Here is a 25,118-nt window from a genome sequence, read left to right as displayed (position 1 = left end):
TGAACTTTTTCTATATCTTCCTCTTAAATAAGCCAGTGTTTACTGGAACACCGCTTGCATACCAGGAATGTGATATTTCTCTTTTCAAAACTGTTTTGAATGTCATGCAGAATTAATTTAAAGACCACTGCACCACACATGAAACAAGCTACTTTTCAAACATTGTGCTGTCATACGGCAATAATCATTTTTACCTGAGCAATAGGCTTGCTTATGGTCTGTCTTAACATGGGTGGAATAGCAGAATCTCTTGTTTGCTTTACAAATGTCAGCTTATCTTGAGAAGCTAAATTCAACACTGTGAACACTATGTCCAGGATTTACAGTGATATATGTTACTGCCGTTTTCTGTGCTAATTTAACCTGTTGGCACAATTGCTGACTAACCTTGATTTATCAAGCTTTACATAACATTTGAAGCATTGTACTACTAGATTAATAATAGAAATCCCTGGCTCCTATACATCCTGTAATTGTATAACTAAAGCATAACGCTGTAAAGCAGGAATTACTCCACTTACCTGTGACATTTTTGTTCAGTCTTTGAAACACATCTTTCAAGGTATCTCCTTTCTTTTGGTGTTTGAATCCAAAATTACTTTAATCCATAATTTGTTTCATTACCCTCTAATGTATTTTTTTTTTTTTATGTGATAAACAAAGGCATAATAATGAAGAATGAAGCATGTCCCCTACAGAATAATGTTCTTCAAGTGCCAATCAGGTCTTTACAGTGCCTCAAGTTACAACCCCTTTCAAGTTGAATGTGTTATCTGACAGGTAAAACCAGTACATAACTACCGGCACTAACAAAGAGACTGAACATCCCTCTGGCAAGAAACAGGAACAGGAAAATTCAAAACCCACAACATGTAAAGGGCTACACGAGTACAAAGGCACAGTACACCTTGCTGTATACAGGGTAATGAAAAGCAGCACAAAGCAGGGATATCTTTGCTTCATACAGAAATAAAAGAAAAGTGCGTCCCTCACCTTTATTTTCAGTTTGTGTGTTTAAAATGTTTTTGTCAGTAAAAAGCCAGGCGTACTTCATGACAAGCTCCAGGTCTAGTTTGGGCACAAACAATACTGTATATAAACTCCTATTGCACTGCATGCCAAGACAGGCATATTAAACACTATTTAATTGTGAATGTGCAATTGTACAATTGTAAAACTGTACTCTAATTGAAAGGCAAAACACATTGGGAATAGCCCAAAAAGTAACATGAGGCAAATTGCAAGACATCCAATGTCTATTTGACAAAACATATTCCATTAAGAATGTGTGTCAGTTCAATAATTATTCAAATTAGTCATTTTATTCAGAATGTGCTTTGCAACTAGGTCAAATTACCCTTTTGTTCACTTAACACTGACTCGTCCTTTATTACAGGTAATTTGATATGTACATTGTCGGACTCTGACTCTTAATTTTCACATCTTATGGAAACTATACAACAAGAGTGTGCTGTTATGCTATTCAGAGGGAATGATTTGAACCTGCTGTAATCGTTTTTTATTACTTATCTTAATCACAATAGGAGTTACAGCTTCATATGTAGCAAAGAGGATCTTCTTGTGATGTTTTCAGATGTATGGTTTAACACTTACTGTATCACAACCACTTTAGACCAAAAAGGGTTAAAGGGGTTCTAGCTGTTGAAATAATTCCATAAATCTGTTTAGATCTCTTGATCTACCCCTCCTACTACGCACTGGACTTGCCTGATTGAAGCACCATATTACTGGATCCTTAGCTAATGCACTATCCTTGCACTATTGCACTGCTAATGTGTCATTGTAGATATAACTTATTGTAATCCTAACTTGTTGCATCCTATTTAAGTAGTATTATTTGCAGTTACTGTAAACTATACTATATTTAAATATCAATCTTGCATTGTAACCCTATACTGCCCTGTAACACATGTAAGTCGCTTTGCATAAAGGCACCTGCCAAATAAATAATAATAATAATAATAATAATAATAATAATAATAATAATAATATAATAATAATAATAATAATAATAATAATAATAATAACACAACTTACCCTGTTGTACACTTCCATTGACTATGTATATTTCACATGTGAATTTGTTAAAACAGCAGCTGCTACGTGAATTTTCATTTAAAAAAAAATTATATCTTGTACAACACCGTACTTTATCTATGGGGGGTGGGCATAATTTCACACCTAGGAAGTTCAAGATAAGCTGAAAGCAAACAATGTAAACAGATAAGTCTTTGACCTAGTGTGATACCAGATATACTTTCTAAAAATGAAAATTGATGTTTGTTTCAACTCCACATACAAGACATATTGAATGGAAGTGTATGACAGGTAGGCTTTAAACAGACTTCTTCACATTTGTAATAGGAATCAACTGCACCTTGTAGGTACAGAATTAAAATAGGTGGAGTCAAAGGCCACACAAAAAAAGAAATATTCCAACCATGTTTTGCAGTTAAGTCTTTCCTAGTGTTTTTTAGGTGGTGTGGAATTTTCTTCCCCCTAAATGTTTAATACTAACAACAAGACAGATCCCATACATTAGCAGAGAGACGTGTTTCAGTAACACTGCTGCACTTGCTCAGAATGTTTTTTTAAGAGCCACTTAGTCTGAGATTTATACATTGGCTTGAGCAGCAGCCAAACTGTGAATTCAACAACCACATGGTCACCACACATAAATCTTAGAAAAGGCAGTGGTAATAATATACAGTAACACAAGCTCAATAACATTTAACATCAACATATGACTGCATTATTATATCTGTTATAATTGTTGTTATACAAACAATAGAGAGCATTTATATGGATGCTATTCCATGCATTGTGATGCACTAAAATGAAAAACGAATAAGAATCACTTGAAATGATGGATAGTTTGCTTGATTTAGGACTGCGATTGTGAAAATATGGCTTATGCAGCTTAATCTTATTAGGTTGATATTTATATTTAGATGATTTAGGTGATAAATTATATCACTATTTAATTGAAAACCCAACTTGAAATGTTGTATTATCAACATGTACGTTGTGAAACAGCTTGCAAGCCCTTTCCTTCACAGAGAAACAGGCAGGGATTTGAACTACTCACATATCTTTTGCATGGTGTCACTGTGACTGCAGGCTTAAAACCTGGCAACAAAACAAACTTACTTAGGCTTTCATGGAAAAACTGAGCCTCAGAGAAAATACACAGCAGCATCCAAGTTAGGTTAGGGGACTGGAAAGCTAGTTTTGCCCTGGCTGTGGTATTACAGTCAAATTCTGTCAGCTAAAAAGTGTTCTGCCAGATTGTTTTTAACCTAACAGAAGTGTCATGTGGAAATGTAAGTACAATAGGTATGAAATTGTTTACTTTGATGCAAAAGCATCTCATTGCAGACTACATTTGCAGTCTTGGTGCGTGTTTACACGGTAACTTTTTAAAACAGAGATTTTATAATGGACCTAGGATAGTTGTATAATTACAATTTTGCATAATAACCTGCAGCTCAACAGAATATTCAGCTATCCAGAACAAATAACACCATATTGCTTATAAACTGATTTTCTGAAATTAGGGTAAAACCTGATTTAAACAGGAAATGGTACAGAATCTGATTAATATTGGATAGCTAGCCCATGCATAGTGTCTTTTTTTTTATAGAAAAAATATTTTCTTTTTTTAATCAGTGAATTAAAGGGAACTGTATTAAAATGTAAAAGGTGGTTCCCTTTCAATTCGAAGATGACGACCAATGACATTACTCATGGGATATGCCTGTCCAATGGGTAGGTATCGCTGAGCTCTCTATACCAGAGCTGCCGGTAGGCACCTTCCTGGGATGATGCACTCGGTTCAGCCCACCGAAGGATTAAAACCGTCATCCTGAGGAAGCCATTTCTCTTTTTCCTTCTCAAGACGGTGCGGTAAGAACCTCTGTGTTCAGCTGAGTGTGTTGATAGAAAAGAGCTTCTCGAGTCAAATCGAGTTGATTGTATTTCCCTTGCGTTCGTACTGAAAGCTGGCTTGCCACCTTTCTGGTATCAATGACTCTGAAAAAGACCAAGCCTTTTGCCTTGCTGTCTTTCAGTGGCCTCCTCGCTTGCGTGGTAGGCCGCTCTTTCTTATCTGTCTGTCATGTGTGAGCAACTGCCTGTGCAGTCACCCTCGCGAGTGGATGTCTATTCCTTCTTGGGAGAGAACAGTTCCTCCATGGGGCTAGGCCTTGACGCATCCCCACTGTTGAGTGACCCTTTCAGCCATGAGTTTCCTCCACAGGGCTAGGCCTTGCCGCATCCACACTGTCGAGTAGACCAGGTCCGACACAGGCTGTGACCGCCATTTCTTCAACTTTTAAATCAGGAGTGTCACCAGGGTCTATGCTAAAGAGACTTATAATGACCACAGTGTATCCAGATCAAGCTCCCTCCTGCAACAAACCTGGTTTTCTGTTCCCATAACACTAATTTTGATCAGAGCACCAGCATTGTTACAGGAGGGGGCATGATCTGGATGCACTGCAAAGTTTAGAAGAATATTTTTTGTTCTCCTTGCTAACGTTCATGAGCATAAGTTGAAAAAACATAGGATGCACAATGGTAAAGTCAAGTGTTCTGTAACACATTAAGGCAAGGGTATGCAAGATTATCTCAGTAGCATGAACAACAAAGTTACTCCTTGTGTCAAAAAAACATATTTTTGTTTGTCTGCATTTGTGCAACCAAATGATCTACCTTGGCTCAATCCTAAAAGGTATTGAGGCTAAGCGAGGCTATCCCAGTAACAAATGCCACTTTAAAAATTCAACTAAAGAGGTCTTGTCATGCAGAATTAATTTAAAGACCACTGCACCACACATGAAACAAGCTACTTTTCAAACATTGTGCTGTCATACGGCAATAATCATTTTTACCTGAGCAATAGGCTTGCTTATGGTCTGTCTTAACATGGGTGGAATAGCAGAATCTCTTGTTTGCTTTACAAATGTCAGCTTATCTTGAGAAGCTAAATTCAACACTGTGAACACTATGTCCAGGATTTACAGTGATATATGTTACTGCCGTTTTCTGTGCTAATTTAACCTGTTGGCACAATTGCTGACTAACCTTGATTTATCAAGCTTTACATAACATTTGAAGCATTGTACTACTAGATTAATAATAGAAATCCCTGGCTCCTATACATCCTGTAATTGTATAACTAAAGCATAACGCTGTAAAGCAGGAATTACTCCACTTACCTGTGACATTTTTGTTCAGTCTTTGAAACACATCTTTCAAGGTATCTCCTTTCTTTTGGTGTTTGAATCCAAAATTACTTTAATCCATAATTTGTTTCATTACCCTCTAATGTATTTTTTTTTTTTTATGTGATAAACAAAGGCATAATAATGAAGAATGAAGCATGTCCCCTACAGAATAATGTTCTTCAAGTGCCAATCAGGTCTTTACAGTGCCTCAAGTTACAACCCCTTTCAAGTTGAATGTGTTATCTGACAGGTAAAACCAGTACATAACTACCGGCACTAACAAAGAGACTGAACATCCCTCTGGCAAGAAACAGGAACAGGAAAATTCAAAACCCACAACATGTAAAGGGCTACACGAGTACAAAGGCACAGTACACCTTGCTGTATACAGGGTAATGAAAAGCAGCACAAAGCAGGGATATCTTTGCTTCATACAGAAATAAAAGAAAAGTGCGTCCCTCACCTTTATTTTCAGTTTGTGTGTTTAAAATGTTTTTGTCAGTAAAAAGCCAGGCGTACTTCATGACAAGCTCCAGGTCTAGTTTGGGCACAAACAATACTGTATATAAACTCCTATTGCACTGCATGCCAAGACAGGCATATTAAACACTATTTAATTGTGAATGTGCAATTGTACAATTGTAAAACTGTACTCTAATTGAAAGGCAAAACACATTGGGAATAGCCCAAAAAGTAACATGAGGCAAATTGCAAGACATCCAATGTCTATTTGACAAAACATATTCCATTAAGAATGTGTGTCAGTTCAATAATTATTCAAATTAGTCATTTTATTCAGAATGTGCTTTGCAACTAGGTCAAATTACCCTTTTGTTCACTTAACACTGACTCGTCCTTTATTACAGGTAATTTGATATGTACATTGTCGGACTCTGACTCTTAATTTTCACATCTTATGGAAACTATACAACAAGAGTGTGCTGTTATGCTATTCAGAGGGAATGATTTGAACCTGCTGTAATCGTTTTTTATTACTTATCTTAATCACAATAGGAGTTACAGCTTCATATGTAGCAAAGAGGATCTTCTTGTGATGTTTTCAGATGTATGGTTTAACACTTACTGTATCACAACCACTTTAGACCAAAAAGGGTTAAAGGGGTTCTAGCTGTTGAAATAATTCCATAAATCTGTTTAGATCTCTTGATCTACCCCTCCTACTACGCACTGGACTTGCCTGATTGAAGCACCATATTACTGGATCCTTAGCTAATGCACTATCCTTGCACTATTGCACTGCTAATGTGTCATTGTAGATATAACTTATTGTAATCCTAACTTGTTGCATCCTATTTAAGTAGTATTATTTGCAGTTACTGTAAACTATACTATATTTAAATATCAATCTTGCATTGTAACCCTATACTGCCCTGTAACACATGTAAGTCGCTTTGCATAAAGGCACCTGCCAATAATAAATAATAATAATAATAATAATAATAATAATAATAATAATAATAATAATAATAATAATAATAATAATAATAATAATAACACAACTTACCTGTTGTACACTTCCATTGACTATGTATATTTCACATGTGAATTTGTTAAAACAGCAGCTGCTACGTGAATTTTCATTTAAAAAAAAATTATATCTTGTACAACACCGTACTTTATCTATGGGGGGTGGGCATAATTTCACACCTAGGAAGTTCAAGATAAGCTGAAAGCAAACAATGTAAACAGATAAGTCTTTGACCTAGTGTGATACCAGATATACTTTCTAAAAATGAAAATTGATGTTTGTTTCAACTCCACATACAAGACATATTGAATGGAAGTGTATGACAGGTAGGCTTTAAACAGACTTCTTCACATTTGTAATAGGAATCAACTGCACCTTGTAGGTACAGAATTAAAATAGGTGGAGTCAAAGGCCACACAAAAAAAGAAATATTCCAACCATGTTTTGCAGTTAAGTCTTTCCTAGTGTTTTTTAGGTGGTGTGGAATTTTCTTCCCCCTAAATGTTTAATACTAACAACAAGACAGATCCCATACATTAGCAGAGAGACGTGTTTCAGTAACACTGCTGCACTTGCTCAGAATGTTTTTTTAAGAGCCACTTAGTCTGAGATTTATACATTGGCTTGAGCAGCAGCCAAACTGTGAATTCAACAACCACATGGTCACCACACATAAATCTTAGAAAAGGCAGTGGTAATAATATACAGTAACACAAGCTCAATAACATTTAACATCAACATATGACTGCATTATTATATCTGTTATAATTGTTGTTATACAAACAATAGAGAGCATTTATATGGATGCTATTCCATGCATTGTGATGCACTAAAATGAAAAACGAATAAGAATCACTTGAAATGATGGATAGTTTGCTTGATTTAGGACTGCGATTGTGAAAATATGGCTTATGCAGCTTAATCTTATTAGGTTGATATTTATATTTAGATGATTTAGGTGATAAATTATATCACTATTTAATTGAAAACCCAACTTGAAATGTTGTATTATCAACATGTACGTTGTGAAACAGCTTGCAAGCCCTTTCCTTCACAGAGAAACAGGCAGGGATTTGAACTACTCACATATCTTTTGCATGGTGTCACTGTGACTGCAGGCTTAAAACCTGGCAACAAAACAAACTTACTTAGGCTTTCATGGAAAAACTGAGCCTCAGAGAAAATACACAGCAGCATCCAAGTTAGGTTAGGGGACTGGAAAGCTAGTTTTGCCCTGGCTGTGGTATTACAGTCAAATTCTGTCAGCTAAAAAGTGTTCTGCCAGATTGTTTTTAACCTAACAGAAGTGTCATGTGGAAATGTAAGTACAATAGGTATGAAATTGTTTACTTTGATGCAAAAGCATCTCATTGCAGACTACATTTGCAGTCTTGGTGCGTGTTTACACGGTAACTTTTTAAAACAGAGATTTTATAATGGACCTAGGATAGTTGTATAATTACAATTTTGCATAATAACCTGCAGCTCAACAGAATATTCAGCTATCCAGAACAAATAACACCATATTGCTTATAAACTGATTTTCTGAAATTAGGGTAAAACCTGATTTAAACAGGAAATGGTACAGAATCTGATTAATATTGGATAGCTAGCCCATGCATAGTGTCTTTTTTTTTATAGAAAAAATATTTTCTTTTTTTAATCAGTGAATTAAAGGGAACTGTATTAAAATGTAAAAGGTGGTTCCCTTTCAATTCGAAGATGACGACCAATGACATTACTCATGGGATATGCCTGTCCAATGGGTAGGTATCGCTGAGCTCTCTATACCAGAGCTGCCGGTAGGCACCTTCCTGGGATGATGCACTCGGTTCAGCCCACCGAAGGATTAAAACCGTCATCCTGAGGAAGCCATTTCTCTTTTTCCTTCTCAAGACGGTGCGGTAAGAACCTCTGTGTTCAGCTGAGTGTGTTGATAGAAAAGAGCTTCTCGAGTCAAATCGAGTTGATTGTATTTCCCTTGCGTTCGTACTGAAAGCTGGCTTGCCACCTTTCTGGTATCAATGACTCTGAAAAAGACCAAGCCTTTTGCCTTGCTGTCTTTCAGTGGCCTCCTCGCTTGCGTGGTAGGCCGCTCTTTCTTATCTGTCTGTCATGTGTGAGCAACTGCCTGTGCAGTCACCCTCGCGAGTGGATGTCTATTCCTTCTTGGGAGAGAACAGTTCCTCCATGGGGCTAGGCCTTGACGCATCCCCACTGTTGAGTGACCCTTTCAGCCATGAGTTTCCTCCACAGGGCTAGGCCTTGCCGCATCCACACTGTCGAGTAGACCAGGTCCGACATTACAATTTTCCCTTTCCAGTCCGAAGTCAGACCCTGTCCGACATCATCAAAAGACATCAAGCACAAGTCTCTAGTCATTTTTTCTCTGGAAAAAGCAGATAAAACCTTTCAATGGCTGACTGAGACCGATAGGAGCCGAATGAAGCTGATAAAAAAAGGATGTATCTGAGCAATACACAGAGGGCCCGATATTTTGTGCATCACAATCCATTCTGCGCTGTGCAGAAATAAAATGTACGCATTGTGCAATATGGGGGGAGCGGCTGACAATATGCGTGATCCTGGTATATTCTCAGGTATGTGCCTAGCACAAAACCAGGTTTGTGACGCGCGGAATAAGGATTGTAAAAGGGCTGTGTTAACTCCGCACACACTACCATTCCAGCACTGACTACAAACAGGCAACAATGGGAAACCTGGGTAGCATGCAGCATGTCCGTCGATGTGTGGATGTGAATGATGCAAGGTACACCCAGCAACAACAACCCCTACATAGGCAAAGATATGCTGAAAGGGCGTACCAGCCTCGGCACACATATGTGGAGCTCAACCATGAGCAAATCGTGTCCAGGTATCGTCTCAACTCATCTATGCCACATGCTGCATGATGACCTGGCCAGAACAAACCTGTGCAGTCATGCCTTGTCTGAGCAATTGGTAGTGTCTGTCTGTATGTGTATCCTGGCTACCGGGACCTTCCAGAAGGTAGCAGGTGATACATTAGGGATCACCCAGTCAGCTGTATCCCGCCACCTCGACCGGTTCATAACCGCATTGCTGCAATGTGCTGATGAACATATTAAATTCCGCAGTACCCAGCAGGGTTTTTATGAGGTCTCTCATCTGCCGCGCATGGTAGGTGCAATTGACTGCACCCATATTGCTATCCGGGTACCTGTTCCAGTTGTCCTGTTCTATCAGGATTTCAGTTGTATTTGGAACAGTGGGAAATTTGAATAGCTATTCCGTGCCATGTTAACAGGGTATTCCGAATAAATCTGTCCGTATTGTGGATACCTGTATTCTGAAAACGTGATACCGAATGCCTACTTAGTATTAGGATACTATCGGAATACTAGCCCTTCTAGACACCTTATTCAGAGAACCAGTGTTTTTCTAGTCACACGAGTCGTCGTTTTATAATCTATGATATATAAGACGACTTGTGTGCAACAAAGCCTTTGCAAAAACTATGCACAAATATATTAGTACTTGTATGACCCCAAACTGGTTGCCGACTATGCAACATCTTCCTATTTTTTAAAAAAGTTTTTTAGTAGATCAACAGTCAATACCAGGATATAGATATTGTGAGCAGGGAAAGGGTTAAATTCCTTCCTGCCAAAAAAAAAATGTGTTGATTATGTTAAGTATTGTTTAACTGTTAATTATCACCTGCATCTGGCTATCATTGCAAATTGAGAGCCAGGTGTAAGGTATTTAAGGACAGCAGTCAGTCTGCTCAGGGCTGCTGCTGTGTGGAGGGCCCAGTTGATGGTGATCTCAACTGTTGAGAAGGTACTGTGTGTTTTTCTTAAAGGTGTGTTAGTTTGGCAGGTAAACAGCCTAGCTGTCCTGCACGTTAGTCTTGGACCTGCATCAAAGTTTTAGTTAGCACTCCAAAGTGGAGTTAGGTGTTTGTTTTGGTTTTGTTCATTTAATTCTTGATTTCTGTAAATAATTAAACAGCAAGAAAATGCTATTAAAACCCATCAAATCTTGTGTCTGGGTCAATTTTTAAAGGGGCTACGAACCCACAAGGCTCGTTTACTATATATATATATATATATATATATATATATATATATATATATATATATATATATATATATATATATATATACACACACACACACACTACCGGTTAAAAGTTTTATAACACCTCCATTTTTCCAGTTCTTATTGAAATTTATGCAGTTTAATGTCTCAATGTACTCTGAAATTAAAGCATAGAACAAATAAACAATTGGAGATAAAAAAGAAATCATGGAATCGTTTTGTTTAACAAAATTTAATCTAAATTTTTGACTCATCAAAGTAGTCATCTTTTGCAGATATAACAGCCGAACACACTTGTGGCATTCTTTCTACAATGGAAATCAAATATTGATCAGAAAGTTCTTCCCAACACTGTTGCTGAAGTTCCCACAAATGTGTTGCACTTGTAGGCTGCTTTGCTTTCACCCTTCTGTCCAGTTCATCCCAAACCAGCTCGATGGGGTTTAAGTCTGGAGACTGTGCTGGCCATTCTATGATTTGAAGCCTACAGTCTTGTTCTTTTCTTCTAAGGTAGTTCTGACATAGCCTGGCGGTATGTTTTGGGTCATTATCTTGCTGTAGGATGAACCCCTGACCAACTAGGCGTATACCAGAGGGTACTGCATGGCGCTGCAAAATGCTGTGGTAGCCGTTTTGGTTCAGGGTGCCACTCACTCTGTGCAAGTCGCCGACTCTGGATCCAGCAAAAGAGCACCAGACCATTACGCTTCCTCCGCCATGTTTGACAGTTGGCGTCACACACCGAGGAACCATCCTTTCACCTACTCGACGGCGTTCAAAAACCCTGTGTGATGAACCGAAGATTTCAAATTTTGATTCATCGGTCCATAAGACCTTCTTCCAGTCTTCAGTAGTCCACTGGCGGTGCTTCATGGCCCAGGCAAGCCTCTTTTTCTTATTTTAACATCTTAGCAATGGCTTTCTTACTGCCACTCGACCTGTCAAACCTGCAGCTCGAAGTCTTCTCTTCACAGTTGAAACTGAGACTTGCTTACTTCGACCAGTGTTAAGCTGTGCTTGAAGCTGTTGTCCTGTAAGCCGCTGTTGACTCTCAGAAACTTGTCTTCTGATTCTGTTGTTGCTTTGGGTCTGCCAGACCTCTTCCTGTCAGAGTTTCCTCCAGTTTCCAAGTGCCTTTTGATGGTGTAGGGAACTATACTCACTGACACCTTGGCTTTCTTTGCAATTTCTCTAAAGGAAAGACCTACACTTTTAAGGCTTATACTGGTCTGTCTGTCTTCTTTTGTTAATTGCCTTTTTCTTGCCATTATGATAGCAATATACTACTTCCTGCAGTACAATACTGTCCAAATAATGCTTAAGAGGGTGTAGTAACACAGTCTGTTCCAACACTGCTTTTATACAGACAGAGGGTTTGTAAGTAATCAACAGAAGTTGGGACACCTGTAGGAATTGTTAGCATTAATTTTCAAGGCTTAATTTACTTCCATTGCTGCAGAACAGCTGTAAGTTGTTAACCCATTACTTGTTCCCTGAAAAAGGCCTTTTTGTATAACTTGGAAATGTACATTATTTTTCAGTTTTTGATAACCTAAACTTTTTTTTTTTTTTATCCTCTGGCAGTTTACCGCTTATCTTTGTACCATTTCAGGTTATTCACTGGACTTGAACTGCTTAAATTTCAATAAAAACTGGAAAAATGGGGGTGTTCTAAACACAGAAATTATAACTTCTAATGGTATTATCAGTATTTACTGTATATAACAGATCTGACAGGCTCCGATAGAGGGCTGGTAGTACAACAGGAGCTTGGTTACCATCCAAAAGTACACAGACGTCACCTCCTTAACTAATGAGATACTAAAAAAGTCTATTTCCATGACTGGGATAATATTTTGATATGTAAGAAACTGTTCTGGACTGTTGTCATTTTATTTTATAGAGAACAGTTTCATAAATAGAAAAAAAAACATTCTTTAAATGACTCATGAGTTAAAGCTTTGTGAATAGGGCCCACAGTTTAACATGGGTGACTCTATGGGCCATTCTGTAGTAGAGATTTCAACCATCAACCCCCATAATGGAATTACCAGTATAACAGTTTACCACAGTGCATCTGCATGGTAATAATGCATACCTATGCTGTACCATGCTTTCATTTTGTTATGCTTTTACGAAGGTAAACTTTCAGTTCTCTATAAACAATGATAAAATACCTCTTCAGAACAATTCAAACACCTTCAACACTCATCATATATATTGTTTTACTTACATTTTTCAATTTGTTTTCCCTGCTTTCTAAGAAAGAAAAGCCCTGCATTTTTAGCATTCAAGTAGCTTTGCCAGTTTTTTCGAGCTCCTCCCCTTTTCACTTATCGCACGGCACACAATTTAAGGGACCGGTTGGTTAATGCAGATTTCTTTAAACCTCCCTGTCCCATCTTCCCTATCAACCTGGCTGCTATCATTGTCTTCAGTGTGCCTCATGTAATAATCTGATTAAAACTGATTCATTTGTCCATCCAAGGGAAAATATTTAAAATAAAAACAAGGATTACGTGTAATACTGCAAATGTGATTTATTTTTTATTGTGTCGGTGAGGTATTGGTTATATAGGTAATACTGCAAGATAACCAAAAATTCGACTAAGTGAACATAAAAGTTCCATTAGAAGAAGTGATCTCACATCCCCAGTAGCTAGACACTTTCAAGAGTTTAAACATAATGTACAAGCATTGAAATGCACTGGTATTGAGAATGTCCAAATGGGAAGAAGGGGTGGTGATATTAATCTAAAAATATTGAGATGGGAGGCTTTCTGGAATTATACTCGTAATACCATTGTACCTTTTGGTATGAATGAGGAACTGGATTTATTCCCTTTTTGACATAGTATGGTAATGATTTGAGAGTAATAATTTGGACTAGTGCATTCCATTAAAGAATGTGATTTTTGGTAACCAATCCTTTCCACATGGATATGTATCACTTTCTGTTGTTATAATGCATATTTGACTGATTCAGATACTTTTAAAATAGTTATACAATTGAATATATAAATTATTTTTTAATGTATAAATTATTGAGGAACTATGAAATTGAATGCTGCTTCTGTCTTGATTTGAAAATTAATTAATGTATATTTATAACAGCAGACTTGTATATATGTTTACCTTTTGTAATCTATGGTGATTGAAATTGGTAACTAGCACCCCGTTCACACTTACTGAGTCGGCCTTGGACCGTCTCTGGGCTGCCTCAAAATTTCCGTTCACAGTTGAGGTTTTAGGGGGCCTAAGTGCGTTCACATATGCGGCTCAAAAGGAAGCCTAAATTGCGACTAAGTGCTTGTCGGGAATGTAAACAGTGATGTAAACACTGCATTCCCGGAAGTCAACATAAGAGACTGAGCTGGGAAATTTGCAGATGTAAAGGACTGAATATGCAACGTCGTAGCATTATTTATTAACATTGACATTTACAATCTTAGCTACAACCTGAAATGTGTGTGTGTGCGTGTGTGTGTGTGTATATATATATATATATATGTATATATATATATATATATATATATATATATATATATATATATATTATATATATATACACACACACAGCGTGAGAGAGCACAAGTTTTATCGTTCTAATGAAAGCTGTACAATGAAGAAATACTTACCATTCATGACTGACCCAGCATCATCATCGTCAAAAGTGTCAATGTATTCAGTGCATTCCCCATTGCTATTTTCCAGGCTGGAGATCGACGTCGGTTCCATAAAATCCAAGATCCGTGGTGGGTTTATTTCTGGCCTGTTGCTCAGTATTTCCGAGAGTTCTCAGACAAACTTGCAAGTTTTCACCAGAGATAACATGGACATAAAGGAGATAGCTACTTCTGCATCCAGCGCTCAAAGAATATCACAGGCATTTGCAGAGCTTTTTGAGATGTTATAGTAATAAAATAATGACTTGGATGGCATTATTGAGGAGTTTGGTGATAAAATGAGTGATCGGGAGAGTATCTACGTCTATAAAGAGGTATGTGAAAAATACAGCGAACAAGGGGTGGGGCTTGGCTGGAGATGCAGGACTGCCCTTTTGCAATTCAATACCTTTTAAACCTGCTTTACTCTGGGGAAAAAAAAAAATTTAAAACAACGCATGTGAAAATAAATTGGGCCTGACGCGTCTGACAAGCGCTGAATAAATGTACCGCTAAGGGTTCACTTCTGCATCGTCACAGCTGATACCCCTTAAAACCAACACTGTTTTGATCTACTATGCTTGACCTAGTAGGGGAGTTTTTTGAGCTACGTCACCGCACTGATGCGTTAAGGCCGGCCCAGGGCCTGCGTTGGGTTCACACAGGCAGATAGGCCGGCCCTGAGGCGGCATTGGTACTTTAGGCCACATCAAAAAGCTGGTCTAAATTTCACCCGGCCCAGGGCTGCCTTTCATTTTTTGAGCAGCCCTGGGCCTGCCTAAACCGCAAATGTGAACGGGGTGTAGTTTCCTATTTTGAACTTGCAGCTGTAATTAGTTATTTGAAAATAATATAATTGATCATTTTTATGCATATTTAACCTTCTTTAACCTGTGAAAAAGTGATTCAATTTGCTTTGCTTGATGAGTACAGACATCTAATGTGAAGGTCATTACAATGTTTGACCATGCACAGTACATAAACAGTTTGTTAGATGGTCATTTCAGCTTTGATGCTTTCCAGTTACAACAATGCCTCAAAGGCAACACTGGATCTGGACAAAAGATAACTGAGCTAAACAAGGGGGAAAAATTGCTTCCAGAAGCAAAGCTCTCTGAGTTTCCTTGAAGGAAAACTAGGGTAGGGAACATCAGACTTATCTTTTAGTATTCTTCTTGTTGTTTACAGTCACTTTGTATCATTTTCTGTTTCCATCACAACCAGGTGACTTTTTAAAAGTTTAAAACACCCCTGTGACTCCAATAAAGCTCTTGGACTGTGCAACCATTAACCTGTCCCACTGCAACACTCTAGATCAACGGTTCCCAAAGTGGGGTTGCAAACCAAATACGGGTGGCGGCAAAGTTTCTGACAGGTCGCCAAACAATCTAAAAAATATGACATTCAGTACACACTGTTAAGATTTTGTTTCAATATACAACTTGTTATGCTTATATTCAAAATAATTATCATTAGCATACAAATCATTAGCAGTAATTATGTAAACAATGCATTGTTTTATCACCAGTCTTCTGCTTTAAATATGAACCAAAAAATAAAGCATAAGGTGACATTTTATCTGCAGTTACTTGGGATTTGGAAAACAGTTGTAAATTGGATGCAAAACGAAAACATGTCTAATCCTACTTGCAGCTCAGAGTAATAAACAAAAAAAAGAACTCACTCTAACTATCTTATATTAACTTTTTTGTTTCTTACATTGGCATAGGCATCTTGCGACACAGCATCCAGATTGCGTTGAAGAAAGCTGATCAATTAGCTAAACAGCAAGATGTTCTTAAAAGATCAGTCACTTTCTCAGAGAAGGAGATGAGTGTATCCTACCTGGTTACAATGCATACTGAAAAAAACTAAACACTGCACAACTGACTGCTGTCAGTAAGTTTGCAATGCTTGATGTTGAACTAAAAATGAAAACTGGTATTCATTATATTGCAACACAATTTTAAATTGATATTGTAACATGGAGGTAAAGGAAGCAATCCAGGCAAGTATTCTGCTCTCAAATGCAGTTTATTTTACAAGAAAGACCAGTTCAATAAAATAAATGCAATAAACAATAAAGAACACATGACAAATACAAAGGTTTAATAAACAGGCAGGTAACACACACAAAGCTAACAGTCTCTGTGTGTCTGACTCAGTAATTAAAAAAAAAAACAACAGGTCCAAGACACACTTTTCACTCAGCCTCTCCCTCTGCTAGGCTTACATTTCACTTGTCGTGTGCACTCCCCCAATCACAGGCACGCATTCCCGTCCCACCACCCATTATCTTAATGCACCAACATAGCTCATCAATGCCCATGGGGCTCTCCTGCAAATGCATGTCTGCGATCGACTGCAGTCCTGTTGTCCATGCAAAAACCTGAGCTGGCTGTCGTATGAGAGAATGTACGTAGAAGTGGCATACTGTTTGGTAAAGCACAGCGCATATACAGTGGATGCACTGCCTAACCCTGGGGAAAACTGGGTAAACTGAATGACAAAAAAACAAAGATTCAAATTCAGCCCATAGACTAGAGCAAGAGCTTCTGAAGTGTTCACAGCCCCAGATTCCTAACACAAAATTACAAGGAGCTTAAACTCAAGTAGGAAAGCCCCTCTGGTGTTTAGGACCAGTGAATGCCAGGTTGTTGGTGCACAAGAATGGTATGCGGTCCAAAAAGGTTTTCAGTCTGAGATACTGCAGAAAAGATGTTTAAATTGATAGAACTAGTTTGAGTCGGCTGCACCAGCTGTTAACAGCTGAAGTATTTTCTATTGCTTATCAATAAGAATCTGCTCTTTGACCAGAAGAATTTTCATGGAGCCTGCAGGAAAGTTGTCGGTATCAAGATGGAATCTCTAACGGGAGTGTAGCGGGGCGGTAGGAAAGCCCTTCTGTTTAATCATATTGTTTGTTTATTTTTAGAACAGGGTCTCCTGTGTTGTTATTTTGTATTTGTTTATTGTTTTATGTTTGTGTTTATAGATGACGGCGAACCGCTGTGTGTTTTTGTTTGTTTATTATTTTGTATGACAGCGTAGCTGTGCTTTTAGTTTTATTGTTTTCCAGCGTGGATGGGAAGCCCCATCCACATTATAAAACTTGTGCAGAAGGTGGCCATCTCCCGAATTAGTTAAGTGACTAATTTGTTGCTAATCGGGAGATGGTCACCTGTATAAATACCTGCAGCTCTGTGCACTCGGGGTGAGTGTTCAGAGGAGGAACAAGAGGGAGCGAGGAGTGAGTGAGAGAGAGAGGAGAAAGTAAATTTAAAAGAATATAAGGATACGTGAAGGCTACTGCCCAGCCGGACCTTATTTCATTATTTGTGTTCGAGATGTATTTTTGTTTAATTGTTTTATTTCTGCTCTGCGAGCAAGTGTTTATTTTTGTTCAAATATTTTATTTATTTTTTTGTTTGCTTTAAATAAAACAGCGCATGCGCCACTGCACCGTACCTTTGGTTTTGTTGTGCTTTCTTCTGGTCTGAGTCACCGCAACGCTGTCTCCTGTCACACGTGGTGTGCAGAGTGGGATTACCGGCGCCTCCTGTACTGAGGCCAGAAGAGGTACTGTAGAGGGGTACTGCAGTTTCGTTTTTTTTTTATTTAACCGTTGTAACAAAGTGCCCGCCCCTGTGTATATTATCTGTTATTGTTTGTTGTGTGTTTTTGGTACACGGGATATAAACGGGTCTGTGTAACACGAGTGTTTAAAAATGTATATGTGTATTTAGGCACGAGGATTGCACAGCACTTCACGTGCAAGTAAAATGTAGTAATATGTGAGCACGGGGAATTGCACTTTATTAATTCACGTGCTGGGATTCAAGTGAATAATTAATTGGTAATTGAATCCCAGCACAATAGTATATATAGATGCACGTTGTCACATACTGGTGGTTGGGTGTTCGGTGAGCGGAGAACGGGATTGGAGACGGAGGAAATAAGGAAAGTAGTAGTAGTAATAATAAAAACAACAACAAATCTGCTCACCACCGTGTGTGTCAGTGTCTGTCCGTGCACCGTTGTGTTAAGTTTAGTCTGTTTTTGTTTGTCTATTTATTTTGGCGTAGAGTGCCGGTCCTGTGTGTTTCGTGTTTGTTTAAACCTTTTATTTTGTAATAAACCGGCGCCAGCAGGCGTCTTCATCATTTCATTTCATCCGTCCTGTGTTTTGTATATTTCATTACCTTTCCTGGTTCTGACGCCGCCCACTTCGGCCGTCCCTGTGACACCGTTATAATTTTTTTTTTTGGTGTAAAGAAGAAGGAAGGATGGGAGGAAAGAGGAGGAGCTGCAGGAAGCAGCAGCAGAGGCAACAGCTGCAGCAACCGTAGCAGCAGAAGAGGTGGCGGCCCCGGGCTCCAACTCGGTTTGGACCTCTGGACTGGGTAGCCGAGCAGGAAGAATGGGGGGCTGAAGGGGCCCCCATGTGCGGAGCCTGTGGTGAGTTTGGGCACGTTCGGGAGGACTGCCCCTATGGCGACCCCCAATATTAGGAGGCCTGGAACCAGGGCGTGGTTGAAGATGCGGCAGAGTGGTTATGGGTGAGAGACCAGACTCTGCCAACGCCCAAGAGGGAGGATCCTGAACAGCCACAGCCCAAGCCTGCCCCAGCGGAGGAGTGCCTGCTGGTCCTACAACAGCCACAGGAGGAGGATGGCTGGGAAGCCCTCCTCCACAGCATGGGTGTACAGTATGGTTGCTGCATCTGTGGGGAGTGGGGCCATTTCCCAGCTAACTGCCCCCTCCCACCAGAAGAATGCCTGTTGCCTCTGCATCCACCACTGCCACCAGCAGAGGGAGAGAGCCTGTTTGTTCCCTTTCTGCCAACAGAGGGAGCATGCCTGCTGGTCCCCCCAGCTGCAGCCAGAAGGGGAGGAGCCCCTACCGCCTTCGCAGCCAGAAGGGGAGGAGCCCCTGCCGCCTTCGCAGCCAGAAGGGGAGGAGCCCCGGCCGCCTTCGCAGCCAGAAGGGGAGGAGCCCCGGCCGCCTTCGCAGCCAGAAGGGGAGGAGCCCCGGCCGCCTTCGCAGCCAGAAGGGGAAGAGCCCCTGCCGCCTTTGCAGCCAGAAGGTGAGGAGCCCCTGCCGCCTTCGCAGCCAGAATGGGAGGGGGGAGTTGTATTAGTGAATGATATTGTAATGCAATGCAATGCACAGCATTATATTTACTGTATTAACAATTATTCTGTGTTTTAATGCTGATTACTACTGAGGATCTTTCTGCTGACCTGAGTAAACATTTCATCTGCTGTATGCTACAACAAAATCACAAAGAAACTCAATTCAAAACATAAACTGTGATTTATTATCAACATCAGTGTGGTTGACGTAACCAGCTTTAAAAAACCATACCCAAGCACCATTAGGAACTCCATTCAGCTGCAAAGTATATATATATATATATATATATATATATATATATATATATATATATATATATATATATATATATATATTTTTTTTTTTTTTTTTTTCTTTTTTTTTTTTTCTTTTAAAGTTTTTCATTTATCATGTTTCCCACACAGCACTACTTCTGGTCTGCTCTATTTATATTGTGATTTAGAAAGACACCGCCTGGTTTCAATAAGCGGTAAACTTGAAACGCGCTGAGATACTTAGGAAAGTTAGCACCTTTAAGTAAATATGTTTTTTTTATCAAGTCCATCCCTCACGGTACTAGGGGAAAGAATATGAATACATTTCCATGGATTACCATTATTAATTGTATGTAAATGACTCACGCGGTATCTTTTTCCACGCGATTCATTTCGCGTGCAAAGTCATTTGCCGCTAGTTAGTGAATATAGCAGGTGTACAAAGCACGCAGTAACGGGCTTACTGCGTGGTAAATTGGTTACCGCTGTTTAGTATGAGGCCATAAGCTTTGTAAGGGCAACAGAATTAAACATAAACACCTTCCTGTATGTCCTGACACACAGGCCTTTAAGGAAGTTGATTTCTTTTATTTAACAGAATGTCAAACAACATGTCGATGTTTGACTCAAGCAGATAAGGATAATTTCCTTTGAGGTTGCACATTGTAGAGATTTGATTTACAATACGGGTACCACACAATGGAGATTTAGGAAGGACGAATCTTAAAGTAAAGATCTGAAAAATCAGACAGGGAGCCTCAGGTTCAAACAAGTCCGCTTGCATATCTTGCAGGCCAAAGCAATCTGCATGTTCACCATTCTGTTTAGTGCAATTCACCATCATATCCCACAGTGCATGTTGCATAGTATTCAAGGTGAAACTTTTGCAATGTTGCCCCAATTTGACTGAATTATACAGTTAGTAGAAAAAGATCAAGTTTGTTTTTGTAATGAAGGTAGTTAACCCCATTATGCACAAACCAGGAACATTTAATTTTTAAATAACACAATCAATCAGCACAGAAAGTAATCAAGTAATCTCATGAGGGAAAGTAGAAAACCTGCAGGGGTTTTACGCTGGCACTAACAGTAAAAACACTTTTGATTAATTTGGCCCATTGTCAAAACCTTCACGCTTCAGGGTATGGCTTGCCAATCTTGTCTCTAAAATCAAGCTGATAAAACAAAAGGCAAGCATGTAAGTCAGGAGGACAGGAAAACAGCAAAAATCAGCAAACAATACCCCCTCCTGCTGCAAATGGTCAGTTTGTTTCCCAAGAACTACCACTAATGACCTGAAACAAAGAGCAAACAAAACTCAGAAACGGTCCTTATTACCTTTCTAATTTATATAAAAGATCTTACCTGATGACAAGTAGGTGAGCATCTCAAAAACACCCTCTAGGAAAAGAAAAGAAAGCAGTTTGAAATTGGCTTCAATTATTGTCTTTATGATGCTTATGGGCTTACAAAAATGTTAACGCACATTTCTGGTAAACAAAAGTAGCATTTCCGTATAACACCTTAGCATAATGTGCTTCCAAATCCTGACGATTTTAATTTACACATAAATAGGGCAGACCAGCAGATGGACAAGACCCTTTATGGTACTGCAGTGGAATATGCTTTTTGATGCTAAATGTGTTTTTAAGTAGTATGTGTGGACAACCAGCTTACACAGGAGTTACCCCTGTGCTGCACTGTATCAGTAAGAGCAGTGAATTTTCTGTCTAAGGAAATGTGAGCTTTATTATTGTATAGAGAAAAAGGTTCCATAAAAGCTAGATTGTTCATCTCTCAGCTTCAAGGCTTATTGCTCTTCACTTATAAAAGTTTCCTGCAGTAAAAGCACAGCAAACTGTATAAAGCATAGTGAAATAAAGCATAGGCAAGCATTGCAATACAGTATGGACAGCAGAGTCAATCAAATTAAAAAAGAAAAACATGGCAACATTTGGTAAACTATTGTGGATGCATTCTATAGTACAATCATAGGAAAATCATGGTAAATTAATTGCCTTGCAAATATATCATAGTAAACCTTTTTGTGGCTAGCCAAACTGATCAAACTTTACCTAGACAATCACAGACTACAGGTGTGTATCGATAATGAATAAAATATCTCAAACCCTTTAATCATGTGTAAACCATGCAGTGACATTAGGCCACAGTTTAAAGTGAGGGCAGCCGTTAGATTCCTTTACGTTGAAAATATGAAGTCGGCCCCTGAAACAGGTTCTGAGACATGAGCAGCAGCGATAGCAGATTTACACAAACATGTCGCTCCCCTTACTGTGGTACTAAAAGTCCATATTGCAGCAATTTTTTACCCCACAACAAAGGTTTTTATATTTTTCATTCACACATCACAGGTAAATAAACTAGAGAATTACTTTTAGTCTACTTTCATTCAAGGAACTTTTGCCAGAAGAAAGATCTTTTTTTTTTAAAGGTCACAGTGTATCCACCTCATGCTCTCTGTTGCAGCAATGCAGATTTTCAGATTAATGATTGGTGTATTGTGGGAACAGAAAACCAGTATTGTTGCAAGAGACAGCATGATCTGGATACACTGTGATCCTTAGAAGACATTTTTCTTCCTCTTGGCAAACGCTCTCAAGTAAATTAAAAAAGTCAAACAGCTTAATAATAGGAGCATGCTATAGACCGCCAGATTCAGACGGTGAGCAAAATAATCTGTTATACAATGACATTAGAAATGCGTGTAGCAAAGGAGAAACCATACTAATGGGGGACTTCAACTTCCCCCATATAAAATGGGAAAACTCAGTGGGTAGCACGACGGTCGAAACTGAAATGGTGGAAATGACAAATGACTGCTTCATAACACAATTTGTCAAGACACCGTCTAGAGGGGAGGCATGCCTTGATTTAGTCTTTTCAAATAATGAAGACAGAACAACTAAAACAGAGGTCAGAAAAATAACTCTACGCCACTAAATAGACAAACAAAAAAAAAACAGACTCAGAGACCACAAACAGGGTGGTCTCATTTGAAATGATTCACTTGAACCCAGCACGTTTAAAACCCCAAAAGTAATGAATCTCGTGCCTAAATACAAATATACATTTTAAACACTCGTGTTACACAGACCCGTTTATATCCCGTGTAAGCTAAGGTTTACAATTTTAGAAAAGCAAACGATGAAGGTATGAAACAGCAACTAACAGAAGTAGATTGGAGTAAAATAGAGAAAACATCCACAGAAAAAGGGTGGCTGTTCTTCAAAAATGTAGTACTAGAGGCGCAAAACAATTACATCCCTAAAGTAGACAAATCTAAATGTAACACTAAATTGCCAAAATGGTTTAATAGATCAATTAAAAAAAATATTTAGCAAAAAAAGGCACTTTACAGAGCGTTAAAAAGGGACCAAAAACAAAGTACACAGAAAGAGTACACAGAACTGCAAATGCAAGTCAAAAAGGAAGTTAGAAAGGCCAAGAGAAATAGAAATGAACATCGCTAAGAGGGCTAAAACCAATTCCAAAATGTTTTTCTAATATTACAACAGCAAGAGAACATTCAAACAGGAGGTTAAATGTCTAAGATATACGAATGGCAAAATCATAGATGAAGAAGAAAAATAGGAAATATATTAAATTATTACTTTTCACAAGTTTTTACAAAGGAGGATACAGACAACATGGCCCACATGTCACCCAGTTCCTATCCAGTTTTAAATAACTTCAGCATAACCTAGGCAGAAGTGTTAAAGGGACTAGGAGCTCTTAAAATAAACAAATCCCCTGGGCCGGATGAGATCCACCCAACAGTACTCAAATAAATGAAAGAAGTTATTTACAAACTGCTAACCAAGATCATGCAACAGTCTCTTGACACAGGGGTTGTAACGACAGACTGGAAAATTGCAAACGTAATACCGATCCACAAAAAGGGAAACAAAACTGAACCAGGTAACTACAGACCAATAAGCCTGACTTCTATTATATGCAAACTTATGGAAACTATAATAAGATCCAAAATTGAAAATTACCTATATGGCAACAGTATCCTGGGAGACAGTCAGCATGGTTTTACGAAAGGGAGATCGTGTCTAACTAACTTGCTTGATTTTTTTGAGGATGCAACATCGATAATGGATAATTACAAAGCATATGACATGGTTTATTTAGATTTCCAGAAAGGTTTTGACAAAGTCCCACATAAAAGATTCATTCTCAAACTGAACACAGTAGGGATTCAATGAAACACATGTACATGGATTAGGGACTGGTTAACATGTAGAAAACAGAAAGTACTGATTAGAGGAGAAACCTCAGAATGGAGTGTGGTAACCAGCGGAGTACCACAGGGATCAGTATTAGGTCTGCTATTCCTAATCTACATTAATGATTTAAATTCTGGTATAGTAAGCAAACTTGTTAAATTCACAGATGACACAAAAATAGGAGGAGTGGCAAACACTGTTGCAGCAGCAAAGGTCATTCAAAATGATCTAGACAAGATTCAGAATTAGGCAGACACATGGCAAATGACATTTAATAGAGAAAAGTGTAAGGTACTGCATGCAGGAAATAAAAATGTGCGTTACAAACATCATATGGGAGATACTGAAATTAAAGAAGGACTATATGAAAAAGACCTAGGAGTTTTTGTTGACTCAGAAATGTCTTCATCTAGACAATGTGGGAAAGCTATAAAAAAGGCCAACAAGATGCTCAGATACATTGTGAAAAGTTCTGAATTTAAATCAATGGAAGTAATGTTAAAACTGTACAATGCACCAGTAAGACCTCATCTTGAATATTATGTTCAGTTCTGGTTACCTCGCTACAAAAAGGATATTGCTGCTCTAGAAAGAGTGCAAGCGACCAGAATTATTCCAGGTTTAAAAGGCATGTCATATGCAGACAGGCTAAAATAATTGAATCTTTTAAGTCTTGAACAAAGAAGACTATGCGGCGATCTAATTCAAGTATTCAAAATTCTAAAAGGTTTTGACAATGTTGACCCAAGGGACTTTTTCGACCTGAAAAGAAAAACAAGGACCAGGGGTCACAAATGGAGATTAGACAAAGGGACATTCAGAACAGAAAAGAGGAAGCACTCTTTTACACAGAGAATCATGAGGGTCTGGAATCAACTCCCCAGTAATGTTGTTGAAGCTGACACCCTGGGATCCTTCAAGACGCTGCTTGAAGAGATTCTGCGATCAATAAGCTACTGAAAACCAAACGAGCAAGATGGGCTGAATGG

General features: G+C 38.6%; 1 protein-coding gene across 3 annotated transcripts in view; it reads right to left on the bottom strand.

Annotated features, from left to right (window-relative positions):
• LOC121327429 (rho guanine nucleotide exchange factor 4-like) overlaps positions 1 to 25,118 on the bottom strand; it is a 195,385-nt gene that overhangs the window by 157,689 nt on the left and 12,578 nt on the right. Inside the window, exon 1 of one of the 3 annotated variants that reach the window (XM_041271498.1) lies at positions 522 to 786. The exons of the other annotated variants lie outside the window; for them this stretch is intronic. Coding sequence (XP_041127432.1) covers positions 522 to 530 — 9 coding nt within the window. The 5' untranslated portion in view covers positions 531 to 786. Of the gene's footprint in view, positions 1 to 521; positions 787 to 25,118 lie in introns of those variants that run through there. 3 annotated transcript variants of the gene reach the window in all.

The sequence above is a fragment of the Polyodon spathula genome, chromosome 14, assembly GCF_017654505.1.
Source record: "Polyodon spathula isolate WHYD16114869_AA chromosome 14, ASM1765450v1, whole genome shotgun sequence".
In the NCBI taxonomy this organism is placed as follows: domain Eukaryota; kingdom Metazoa; phylum Chordata; class Actinopteri; order Acipenseriformes; family Polyodontidae; genus Polyodon; species Polyodon spathula.
This window is presented reverse-complemented; position numbering and strand designations above follow the sequence as displayed.